Below are 12759 nucleotides of genomic sequence, written 5' to 3'. Positions count from 1 at the left end.
CGGACGACGAAAGTCACCCTCACTAACTACGCAGTTAGTGAAAAAATAAAAACATCATTTGTAGTCTCACACTATCCCCCACTTTTTAAAAAATCGCTCACCTTTTTGGTGTGATTTTTCCCTTTTTCTTTTTTTTTTTGTTGTGGAATCCGAGATGATGTTTCTCATCCGGCCGAAGGCAAAACTAATCTTCGCAACAATTTCGGCTACATCAGGTAGGTTGCATTTTCCTTGATTGCTTGTCCTCTTGCTTCTGAATAAAAATTATCCTTTGCCGATTTCCGACGAATAGTGGTGTCGACCTTCGTGGGACCGGAAGCACTGTATATTTCGTTGGCTTCCGACCTGGGTCGTTGACCTGAAGCATTCTATATAGGTTCCTTTTCCTTCGGATTTCCAATCTCTCTCTCTCTCATTCTGTCTATAACTCTATTCTCTACTAATTATCCTTAAAACTAATTTCGCGTCACGTTCGCTTTTGCAAAAAAAAAATAAAAATGATTGACATATGCGTACATACCAGAACTCCACGTCGCGCTCGCGTAACAAAATGATAAGAGGTGGTCGAGTAACGCGTACAATTTTTTGTAAGAAGTCGACATATACCAACACACACTTACCAACAGTGTCCAACTTGAATATGGATTCCCCAATTTATCCGCCAGCTCGTCCGGTCAGTTCACTGTAAAGCTTCTTCATTTCCGTCAGTCTTATCATATACACTTCCGGTGTCCTGTCTCACTTTTCTCTCCATTCTTATCTCTCCTTCTCTCTCTCTTTAGCTATTAATTTCAAAATCGAGAAACTTAACTAACTCTTATTTCCCTATCTACCTAACAATTTTGGATTTTATCAAATCGCGACTGAAATTTTATTTGATTAATATAATCTATCATTCCAGTAAATAAAGATTCTTTCCCTAACATCGGCTCATTAGGGCTCTTCATCTCCCCTCTATCATACTTTTGTGTATTCCGCCTTTTTGCTAGGAAAGGATAACTAATTTCTTTTTGGTTTAAACCTTTCTCCTTCCGTGGAGATTTTTCTTTTTGAATTCGGATAGGAATGACGGTAGAAGGTGGCCATCTTCCCTTCTTTCGCCGCGACTTTCTCCGCGCGAAATTTTCTTGAATTATTGGAACGGTTTCCCACTCGGGCAAAGTATTGCTTCTATTCTCAATCTCTTCTTTTGCTTTTATGCGATCAGGCCTATAGGGCAACCTATGTTGTGTGACTATTGGCGCATTCATTCTAATAAGACCTACTTTAGTGGGTATTTCTACTTCTCGTCTTCCTACACCGCGGCCATGCGGTTCAACCGCTGAACAAAAATGTACCATTTTCCCATTAGGTAATATGATACGCTCCTTTGCGTCTTCTATATAAAATCCTTGTGCTTTAAGAATATCGTTTCCTATAATTCCTAGACAAGGACCTGTACTGTCTAGTCTAACTATTCTACATGTATGAACGAATTTATACCCTTGGAATTTAAAAACAGGTGAGAATATACCTAATGTTTTAATCTTCTCTCTATTAACTCTATTAATCTTTTTCTTGCTACCAAATTTTACATACGCCTTACCCTTAAGTTGATTTGCCAATTCATTCAATATAATTGTACATTCTAAACTGGGATCTATTTGCATCTTGACCGGAATATTATTAATGTATACTAAAACAATGGGTTTTTGTTTCGATCGAATCAATCCGATTCTTCCTAATCCCTTATTTTGTAGATTTTTCTCGCTAAAATTCTTAGCACGTTTTATATGCGAGTGTTTGCTTGTTCGACAACCCTTGTCCTTAACTGAGCTACATGGGATATATGTCAAACCTATTCTACCCTTCCACTTCGTCTCTTCCGTATCCTGAAAAGGGATATCTCTATGAGTTCGTGGTCGTTTCTTGGGTAGATTAATATGTCTTTCCGAGTTATTTTGCGGATTAAAATATTCTCTATTTAAATTTTCTATTTGCGCAGCAAGATCTCTTATCTGACTTTTCATTTGCTCCCAATCTTCGGAATGAGCTTCTGTGACCGTTCTTATAATTCCACGAGGAGGGTTTGTTAATTCCTCAATTGACTCCTCACTAATCGCTACCTCTAGTGCTTCATCAAAAGTTTTTGGCTCTCTAGACATGACGCGCTTTCTTATTTTCATGTCTATGCCGTTTAGAAATTGAACTCTCAAACGTTCGTCTAATTCCCTATCTTGTATTCGCCGAATTATGGCCCTTTCCGCTTCGTCTGTTCCCTCGTGTGAGATCTCTATCTCCGATGCCAATGCCTGCAATCTTACTGCGTATGTTTGGACATCTTCGCCTCTCTGTTGCACGCATCCATAAAATCTATTCAATCTTAAAGTGTAGGGAACCAGTTCAAATCGTTCGATCATAATTTTCTTAAAAGTATCAAAATCCTCAACTTCTTTTATCCGCCTATCCTTTCTATCAAATTCTCGCGCAATTCCTGTCAATTTAAGCTTTGCGACAGCTAAGATTTGCACTTTAGACCAAGCTGCAATTCTCATTACATCGGCAAGAGTATCAAAAAACTCCGTAATTTTAGTTCCAGACAGATCACCCGAAAATATTGGCAATAAGGGAATCATTTCCCCTAAACCTCCTACTGTTATGGGGTTACCTGCTGGAGTGACACGAGGATTTTCACCTGCTTCTGCCATTTTTATACTGAAATTTAGAATTTGGAAACTTTAAAGCAAGTCCTTATGACTTTTTTTAGAAACCTGTCTAAGGCGGACAACTTGCTTTCCGCAGACCCTGTGTAGACGGACCTGTCAGATACGACAAAAATTCCACTCCTGTAAACCAATGGTGAGTTTTTATAACACCTTGAATACGGAGATCCCTACTCCTGTGACATCAATATGTCGTATTTTGCAGGGGTTTTCAGATTCGAAAACTATATTCCAGAGTCACCAATTGTGAGTATCTATTATGGGTCTTTTGAGTTCAAACACCCCTCTCCTGCAAACCAGTATGTGAGTTCTTCGGGAGGTTTTGTGTTCAAAGACCCCACCCCTGAGTCACCAATATGTGAGTAGCAGGGGGCCACTGGGTTGAACCCTAATGACCGCTTAATCTGCACGGGTTGGAAAGACCCGCTCTTGGTTGTCGGATGGCATAGGAGGGCTAAAAATATGAGTGGGGAGGAGTCGGAAGTCGTAATCAGGTGTCCAAAAGACTACACGGGTTTAAATTAACGAACACATTTAATAAATAACTAAGAAAATTTACACAAAGATATTAAATACAACATACGCGTATCAAGATATAAATAGGTATTCTAAAATCTATTCTAACCTAACGCTAAAATCCGAGAGAGAGCTCACGTTAGAGAGAGATAAATAATAATGGCAAGGTTTTACCTCGAAGGCAACGTTCTCCAATTATAGGGCGTTGATAAAACACTCTGTGATCGTCGTCTTCTACTCTGAGATGTCCTTCTCAGGCCGTGCGGCTATGTCCGGTTACGGTGTATGCTCCGTCGCACCTAATCTGTAGAGAGTTCTTCCTGGTGAAGTTCGCTCGGAGGTTTCTTCTGTTAACCTCTTTGAGGAGTAATTCCGTCGTATGAGGAGAATAGAAAAATATTCAAAGTTTTTATCTTTGTATGGAGCGGCGATTATGAGCTTCGTAGATCCTGAGAGTGCTGGAAGATCGTGCGTCGATGTTTCTTCCCCGATGATCGCTCTTGAGGTGTGCAGAGGGGTTTCTTCGGCTTAAGCGCCCTGGCTCAGCGCCGAGTAGAAAATCCGACCCTTTTATATACCCAATCAGCGTGGGAAAAATCTGAGAATTGTTGACGTCTTTTGACATCTCTCCCTGATTTATTACCGCGTCGTCGAAAAACTTATTTCCTTATATGGTCATTTTTATCGTCCGGTCGCTCGGACGTATGGGGGTCACGTGACATCGTGGTCCCTCGTCGATGACCTTCGGACGACGAAAGTCACCCTCACTAACTACGCAGTTAGTGAAAAAATAAAAACATCGTTCGTAGTCTCACAATATGTACTATTTCTTAGTTAATTCTTAATTCTTTTACAATCAACCAAACAGTCAATTGACAATCATTTGATATCACCTGTTGTACATATTCAACAGTGTCAGGATTTCTGCTTGTCAAAGGATGACCAAGATTGGATNTATGAAATATTAAACACACACACAAATATATAAAAAGCTATTAGATATTTTAAAAGTATTGAAATGCTTTTTACAAAAATAACTATCAAAAATTGTTATATATTTAATTTCCTCATCTTTCAGTTGTATGAAATTTGTTACTGCTATACCTTGTATATTTATAAGGAATAGAACTAACAAGTCTATAAAAAAAATATAAATGCAGTAAAATTATAGTACCTATAAATCAATATTCATTAAATAGACTCCATGGATGTAAATTCAAAGAGGAAGAAAATTATTCATAAAATTAAAAAAGATATCAGGAACATGAAAAAATAAGTTACAACATTATGGTTTGTTTTGAAGAGTTGTTTAAAATAATTCAAGACAAAGAATGATTTATTGAAATCATCTAAATGAAGTGCAATTTATAACTCTGAATTTTTTTTCTCAATTTCTCAAGTGAATATATGAANTCTTGTCATGGAGTTGGCTGGCAACACAAGGCATCTACAAGCTTCCATGGGCCAGCTGACATGAGTCCCATTGAACACTTTCTGGAATCTGCTGGATTGTGCAATGTGACAACATTCACAAAAACTTTTTAGTGGAAAACTTTTAGACTGTTTTGTGTGCCAAGTGGGCAATATTCCACAGACCAAAGTGGTTAAACTCATTCATTTCATACATGACTGGGTTAAAGTTTTGAAGAAAGCGAGTGTGGGACAACTAGGTTTTAAAACGCATTTGTGGAATTTGCAACACACAGTTTTGTGAAATATAAGACAATGTCTAAAAATAAGGGTTCTATTTACTTATGAATTTTCCCTATTGATGTCTAATTTATCCATTAAAATTTTTTGATCCTTTTATTTTAATTTATATCAGTTTTAAAACTTTACATTGACAAACATCTCCAACCCGATATATAATATCGGGGTACAGACTGCCGAAAATCTATCGGGCTAGTTTTATGCTAATTATTAAATAAATTACGTAATCAATTTGGTACTAGAGGTAAGCGTTAGGCGCNATATTCTTCAGTAGGCTAAAAAACAAAACATCCATTCTGTTCATAGACAACATGGCTCTTGTAATGGAACTGGCTGGCAACACAAGGCATCTACAAGCTTCCATGGGCCAGCTGACATGAGTCCCATTGAACACTTTCTGGAATCTGCTGGATTGTGACAACATTCACAAAAACTGTTTTCAGTGGCAAACTTTTAGACTGTTTTGTGTGCCAAGTGGGCAATATTCCACAGACCAAGGTGGCAAAACTCATTCATTTCATACATGACTGGGTTAAGGCTTTGAAGAAAGCAAGTGTGGGACAACTAAGTTTTAAAATGCATTTGTGGAATTTGTAACACACAGTTTTGTGAAATATAAGACAATGTCTAAAAATAAGGGTTCTATTTACTTATGAATTGTCCCTATTGATGTCTAATTTATCCATTAAAATTTTTTGAACCTTTTATTTTAATTTATATCAGTTTTAAAACTTTACATTGACATTCATAGAATCCATAATTTCCTGTTTATGGAATATCTTTAGAATGCCAACAAACCTTTCAACTCATCAGTGTAAAAATTAATGAAGAAACTCAAGTTTCACAAAGTTTTGTTAATCTCTATCATTGATGATGAGCCAAAAGGCTGGCAAATGATTGGAAACTACAGAAAATACACTAACNATTCTTTACTGAGGATTGTATAAGACAGCATACAGATGCTTGTGAAGGAAGCATTGTACGATTACAACCACAACACATGGTAGATAACACTTCCAGCATAGCTCGGCTAGCTAATCGAGTATTGATGGTAGCCAAACAAGAATCGGATAACTCAGAAGATCCATTGTTTGTGGGGAGAGTAAATCAAGCTGCAGATCAACTACAATCAACTGTAACACCTTTGGTTCACGATGCTAAAGCAGTAGCATTAAATATGATGGATCAAGTTGCAATTTCAAGATGGAGGCAGTCTAACAAAGCCGTCATAACAGCTGTTGGCCAAGTGAGATATGCAGTCATGACAACTCCAGAAGAACATCCTCCCGCTATTCCGCCTCCACCTGACATGAGTTCTCTTTACATTAATAAGCCACCACCTCGTCCACCACTTCCTGAAGATGATATCCCTCCACCACGCCCACCTCCTCCAGAAATGGATGATGAGTTTGAAGCAAAGTTTCCTACNTAATTTATCTAATAATTAGCATAAAACTAGCCCGATAGATTTTCGGCAGTCTGTTGGTTGTAGCTTTACATTGACATTCATAGAATCCATAATTTCCTGTTTATGGAAGATCTTTAGAATGCCAACAAACTTTTCAACTCATCAGTGTAAAAATTAATGAAGAAACTCAAGTTTCACAAAGTTTTTGTTAATCTCTATCATTGATGATGAGCCAAAAGGCTGGCAAATGATTGGAAACTACAGAAAATACACTAACTTTTCTAACAAAGCAAGAAATAAGACTTTAACAATTTGAGAAGCAAATTTTAGTATTCTTAGAATATGATAAATAACCTTTACATTTTGGTATTATCCAGGCCCTAAATCGATTACCATATTACAATTTACAAAGCATACGTTTAATATTTTGAAAGTTGTATGCTTTTGATTTTTATGTTTTTTAATGACTTAAATGTAAATTTGATTTCAAAATATAAGTGTAATAATTAAATGTTTTTAAAGATGGCAGCTCATGGCTTGCATCAAGAAGTTAGACAGTGGTCCAGTCGAGATGACAAAATTATTGAAGCAGCTAAAAAAATGGCTTTGCTAACTGCCAATTTAAGTAATTTAGTAAGGTAAAAGAAACTTTTTATTATGATAATTCTGATTTAGATAAGATTTACATATGATTATTTATATGTAGAGGAGAAGGAGGAACGAAAAAAGATCTCATTGCCTGTGCTAAAGCCATTGCAGAGGCTTCGGATGAGGTTACCCGTCTAGCAAAAGAACTGGCTAGGATGTGCACAGATAAACGAATGCGAACTAATATTCTTCAAGTTTGTGAACGTATACCAACAATAGGAACTCAGTTGCGTATATTATCAACAGTTAAAGCAACGATGTTAGGTGCACAAGGTACTGATGAGGACCAAGAAGCCACCGACATGTTGGTTGGCAATGCTCAGAATCTAATGCAATCAGTAAAAGAAACTGTGCGGGCCTGCGAGGCAGCCTCCATTAAAATCCGCACAGATTCCGGACTAACGGTTCGCTGGGTACGAAAACAACCGTGGTATCAATACTAGTAAACAGAAATGATATAATAACTAATCAGTAATTAAATATAATCTATTTTCTTTGCAAAACCTTGGAAAGTTCTAAGAAAAAAAATGGAAAAAATCAACATATATATATTGTATAGTTGAAAAAAACTAAAAGAAATAGTTGGTCAGAAACATTTTTTTTGCAATATAAAAAGTTGGAATTCTAATATCCCATATCACATTTTCCTGCTGTTCCATATCTATGAATTTGATATGAAAACAAAAATTTATAGTAATTAAACTTCAGACATTTGTGCAATTTTACTTATATTATTTTACAAATTTAAAAAAGTTATATATACACATATATATATTTTTATTGTAATGTTAATTTACAATATTTTTGAAAGTATTAGAATACTTTTATTCAGTTCCTTAATAGACTTAGTATTATTTTTCTTTTTTGTTACAAATTTTGTTTGTTAGATCTGCGAGCGTAAAATGTGTATCGAGTGAAACGTCAGGAGTGAAGGGTAATCTCTCGGAGATTGCTCGGTGCTGCTTAATTTAATTTTGCCATTTTGAATTATTTTTTAGGCCTGCTTATATACCTCTTTCCCATTTGCTGAAATGGATAGAATGTGGTTTTTTCTGTATTAATTTTGTAAGTGCATGTGTGCATGTTTTTATTTCATTTTTATATAATGATAAAGATTTGAAAAAAACTGAATTTCCATGCAAATTATTGTGCCAAGTCTATGAAATGTTAAAAAAAATCTGTTAATGAAAGTTTACTATTGTGAAAATTGCAGCCAATTATTTTATATTCTGTACAAGCAGTGGAAAATACAAAGGACCAGCTTTAAAAAAAAATTACAATAAATTGTTTCATGTTTAACCAATTTGTTTTAATTTTATTAAATTATCTGAAAAAACATATTAAGAATTTATTAAGTATGATGAAATTAGACAAATTTTTTTTTAACCGTACAATTTACATACACACAGGTCTACACAGCTTAATTAAAACCATACTTAAGAGTTTCTTTCACCAATATTTTAAAGACTAAACTTCAAATCATGTAAACACATTTTATAAAATAGTCAAGTGAGGACTTAAAATAAATTCCAACAGGATACAACAAAATAATACAATATTATGGATTAAATGAGTGAGGAGCATACACTATTACTGTTACTCTATTGATTGTGACTAGAAAAATATTATAGCCTTCCTGATATTGAATTCTAACAGTTGAAGTTTACACTACATAGTTTTCTTGAAATTTAAACTAACGGTTACACTGAATCTTATTATACTAACAGTTGTATTGTGACTTCATTGGAATATGGAAACAAACAGATGAGCTAGTATGTAAAAAATTTAACAATTGAATCAGTTTGGAGCACCTAAGGGCAGTTTCTCTCCATAGTGACTTAAGAGTAAAATCTACCTAAAACAGATCTTTGAAAAATAGCAAATCTTGAAACTGAACAATTTTCTTCATAAAATACTTGAGTATTATAATCCAGAAGACTATTTAATGCAGAAACAGTAGACTTTTTGCAAACAGTTAGATAATCTGAGTAAAGAATTTTTTTAGAAAGAACTAAATAATCATTAAAACACATTGAAACTATATTGAGTTTTCTTATGCTAATTTGTTTCTTCTGCATCAAAATTATATATGTGGTGCAGAGGAAAAATTCTGGTGAGCCAGTATTGATCTTCATTTATAAAAACATGATCCTCACATTGCCATTTCCTAGTCAAAACAGAAAAATTTGGCTAGTATTATTACATTCTATTTTTAGACAGTTTTAATATAAAGTTTTTTGAACTAAATCACATGCAATGTGCTTTTATTTTCATCATTAACATTAACAGAGTTTTCTATTTTCTAGGTCATGTCCAACTCAAAATATATTCAACACATGACTTATAATTGATAGAAATATACCTCCTTTATGCACAATTTGGCCTGTGGATTGAGAAATCATAAGTTTGGGCACCACTGAATTAGATAATGTTCAACTAATAACATTACCCACATGCAGACAATGGGGAAAGTATGGACTTCCCATTGTTGTTTGTCCTAAAACTCGATAGGTAATGATATCTGAAATCAGGTATGGAAAGATTGGGGATAGGATTAAGGATTACCTTGAAGAACTCTGCTTCTACTGTACTATTTTTGCAGGAAATCTAAAATATTTTTAGACCCATCTAAAAATTCTCTAATTAGCCTCGGAAGAGGGGGGAATCTAATTCTTGCACCTGGTGAAAATGGGTAAGATCAGCTATAATCTTAATCTTCGCTATCTTTACTTTTTGCCCGAGCATGGGGCTGGGCTCATCTGCTAGTATGGACGTAGATAAAACAAAATTTCTTTTAATTTTTTAGTTTCTTATTGTTGAAGAGCTTCTCAACAAGTTAATTAGTTTAACAATATTGATGCAACATTATAATTCTTGTTGGTGCAACACTTAGTAACTCAGATCTCAGAATAGAATCAACCAGGACCATAAGAAGACATGAATTTCTACCACCCCATTCTCCACCATATGGCCCTCTAGGTCCTGCACACTTGCTGGGTGTTGCCCTGTTGTTGCTAGTTGTGAAGGGGTTCCCATAAGAGTTCAACGATATCAAAAATTTATGTCCACCATCAAACACTTTTTAGACTTGGTGTNTGTTTGTTTTTAACAAAACAATTTTATAAATATTTTAAGTTATTTATTTATTTTTTATTGTAGCTGTAACACCTTTGGTTCACGATGCTAAAGCAGTAGCATTAAATATGATGGATCAAGTTGCAATTTCAAGATGGAGGCAGTCTAACAAAGCCGTACGTATATTTATTTGTACTATAAATTCTATACATAATTTTAAATTTAATTGTTAATCTTTCAGGTCATAACAGCTGTTGGCCAAGTGAGATATGCAGTCATGACAACTCCAGAAGAACAGCCTCCCGCTATTCCGCCTCCACCTGACATGAGTTCTCTTTACATTAATAGTAATTATTGTTTGTTTATTATATTAAAATATTGTTAACTACCAGATAATAAACATTACACTTTAAGGGAATTCAGACCTTACATGAAAGTACCAATTTTATCTTTTGCTTCATTGTTTAATTTATTTATTTCTGATCTAATTATGTTCAGATAAAGGGCATCTGCATGTTGTGGAGAAAATCCTTCTGTTCATTTAATTTTATTCTTTATAGAAAAAGAACAGCTGATCGACTATCCTGATTTCAATGAAATATTTAATGTGGATTTTAATTCAATCTTTGCGCCCACTGTTTCTCCTCAGTTTACCGCATCGCCACCGAGAGGTAGTTTTTTGATCGGTTTTCAGAGAGTGGAGAATATAGAAATTTTAACTTCAGCATGAAGCTTTGCTGTTTGAGGACATACAACGAGTTTGCATGATCGATAACAAATAATTTTTTTCCCCTCCACAGTAAAACTTTTATTGACTGACTGGCATAATTTCTCTGGATTGAACTCATTGATCTAACTGTTTATGCATGGAATAAATAACTTGGATAATAAATTTTGTGTGTTTTCAGTGAGAGATAACAGGATTGAAATTTTTTTCAGTTTGATTTTGATGTCCATTCTCCAGGATTTGTTAAGGATATTTTATGGAGTTTATATCTATCCTGTATATACATTTTCTAATTTTTAGTTATTTATATAAATTTCAGTTGAAGATACAGATGCCAAAAAGAAATTATCTCCTCTTCCAGCTCATTATCATTTCTTCTCTAATAAAGGTATTTAAATTTATTTGAAAATTTGTTTATAGCACTTTTCATTGATTCAGCTGATTCTGCTGCAGCTTTAAAGATTTAATATTTTAAATGCTTCTTAAATTTTTTACAATAAAATCTAAGATTTATTATTAAATTAGTTCAACAGATTATTCTTCTTCGATAAAGATCAAAAGAAATCCTAAAAGTTGCATTATTTAATCCATTTTCTGTTTAATCAAACCATCATATGCTTGAAAAAGTAGAAGTAGAAAAAGTATGAAAATTATTTACTCTAATACTAGGGTACTTTAAATCATAAAATAATTGATTTAATTTAAATTCTTAGCTGAAAAAAGAATTAAATTGAGTCAATGTTTTATCTGTGCATCATAATAAACAGACAAAATATAACTTGAATTCAATTTAATTATTTAAATAATTAAAATATTTGGAAAGTGCTAATAAACATTTATGCATGAATTTTATTGATTATTACAATTTCAAGTGGTAAAAAAATAAAAATTATTTATTTTTCAGTCTCACCTACAGTTCGTCAGCAACCATCTCCTTCACATTCTCCTATACCTTCCCCTCACACACCTTCTCATTCTCCACGACCTCTTTCTCCTTTGCCTAAGTGGGCAAGAGGTACTGTGAAAATTTCTATGGCAACACAAATATGAATTTAAAATGATTGATATAGACTCTAGATTATTTTATTAAATAAGTTGCAAGAAAAACAAATTTTGAAATTTCAAAAAGACAAACAAAATTTCGCTGTTAAAAAGTTGAAAATTTTCCAAATATTTTTTTACTTAAATGAAATCTTTCTCACTTAGGCAATACTTCAGACCTCCTATATCAAGAAATGTATCGCGATCAGAAAGAGGATATTTATCCACTCTCATCAGAAGAGAAAGGCAGGTTTTACATCAAGAGTTAAAATAAATTACCATTTTTTTGCAAGACATTTTATTTTCAGCATGTTTCTGGTCTCTCAATTGTTTTCAATTCATTCTTTGTCACCATCAGTTTACTTTTCACCATTAACCAATTAAAATTTGTTTTTTAATATGATATGAGCATGTATTTCATTTGTATTTTAATTGTATTTGTGTACAGTTTAGATTAATGATGTATTTCCCTTCAAGAGTTGTAGAATTATTCACAGGCAATGTTTTCTAGGTTTAGCAGCATGCAGCTTGTGCAAATTTGATGAATTAAGCATGTAAATTGGAATTTATTTATACTGTTATTTATTTTTACATCAATATTTTTCATTATCCAGCATGTGAAATCTTCATCAACAATTTTATTTTAACTCTTTAAAAATCTTTTTTCTCTCTTAAAGATATTATTTTTGAAATATTGAAATTTAATTGCAAGCAAATTTCTTTTTTGTAGAGCCACCACCTCGTCCACCACTTCCTGAAGATGATATCCCTCCACCACGCCCACCTCCTCCAGAAATGGATGATGAGTTTGAAGCAAAGTTTCCTACACTCCAACCTAATCAACCCATCATGGTAAAATTTCAAATTTAAAAAATTTTTTACTTCATTTTTACTCTGTTGTGATTCTGTGTGTACATGGATGAAATTGTAAC

General features: G+C 33.8%; 2 protein-coding genes across 10 annotated transcripts in view; both read left to right on the top strand.

The window, feature by feature from the left end:
• Positions 1 to 12704, top strand: part of LOC111613922 (vinculin-like) — a 31709-nt gene extending 19005 nt beyond the window's left edge. Inside the window, exons 8-14 of one of the 9 annotated variants that reach the window (XM_023355271.1) lie at positions 10158 to 10235; positions 10301 to 10406; positions 10620 to 10730; positions 11106 to 11174; positions 11691 to 11801; positions 11993 to 12073; positions 12558 to 12704. In XM_023355271.1, coding sequence (XP_023211039.1) covers positions 10158 to 10235; positions 10301 to 10406; positions 10620 to 10730; positions 11106 to 11174; positions 11691 to 11801; positions 11993 to 12073; positions 12558 to 12697 — 696 coding nt within the window. In that variant the 3' untranslated portion in view covers positions 12698 to 12704. Of the gene's footprint in view, positions 1 to 5887; positions 6260 to 10157; positions 10236 to 10300; positions 10407 to 10619; positions 10731 to 11105; positions 11175 to 11690; positions 11802 to 11992; positions 12074 to 12557 lie in introns of all 9 variants that reach the window. The other 8 variants (XM_023355283.1, XM_023355277.1, XM_023355291.1 and 5 more) reach the window with 8 other exon arrangements.
• LOC111613976 (vinculin-like) lies at positions 6830 to 8283 on the top strand. The gene is made up of 2 exons (XM_023355331.1): positions 6830 to 6974; positions 7043 to 8283. The coding sequence occupies exons 1-2, from the start codon at positions 6847 to 6849 to the stop codon at positions 7425 to 7427; spliced, it is 513 nt and encodes a 170-aa protein (XP_023211099.1). The 5' UTR covers positions 6830 to 6846; the 3' UTR covers positions 7428 to 8283.
• Positions 12705 to 12759: the final 55 nt, after the last annotated feature.

Source organism: Centruroides sculpturatus, unplaced genomic scaffold (assembly GCF_000671375.1).
Source record: "Centruroides sculpturatus isolate CEXI.00-Female unplaced genomic scaffold, Cexi_2.0 scaffold2, whole genome shotgun sequence".
NCBI classification, from domain to species: domain Eukaryota; kingdom Metazoa; phylum Arthropoda; class Arachnida; order Scorpiones; family Buthidae; genus Centruroides; species Centruroides sculpturatus.
The sequence above is the reverse complement of the archived record's forward strand: the minus strand, read 5'-3'. Positions and strand labels throughout refer to the sequence as shown.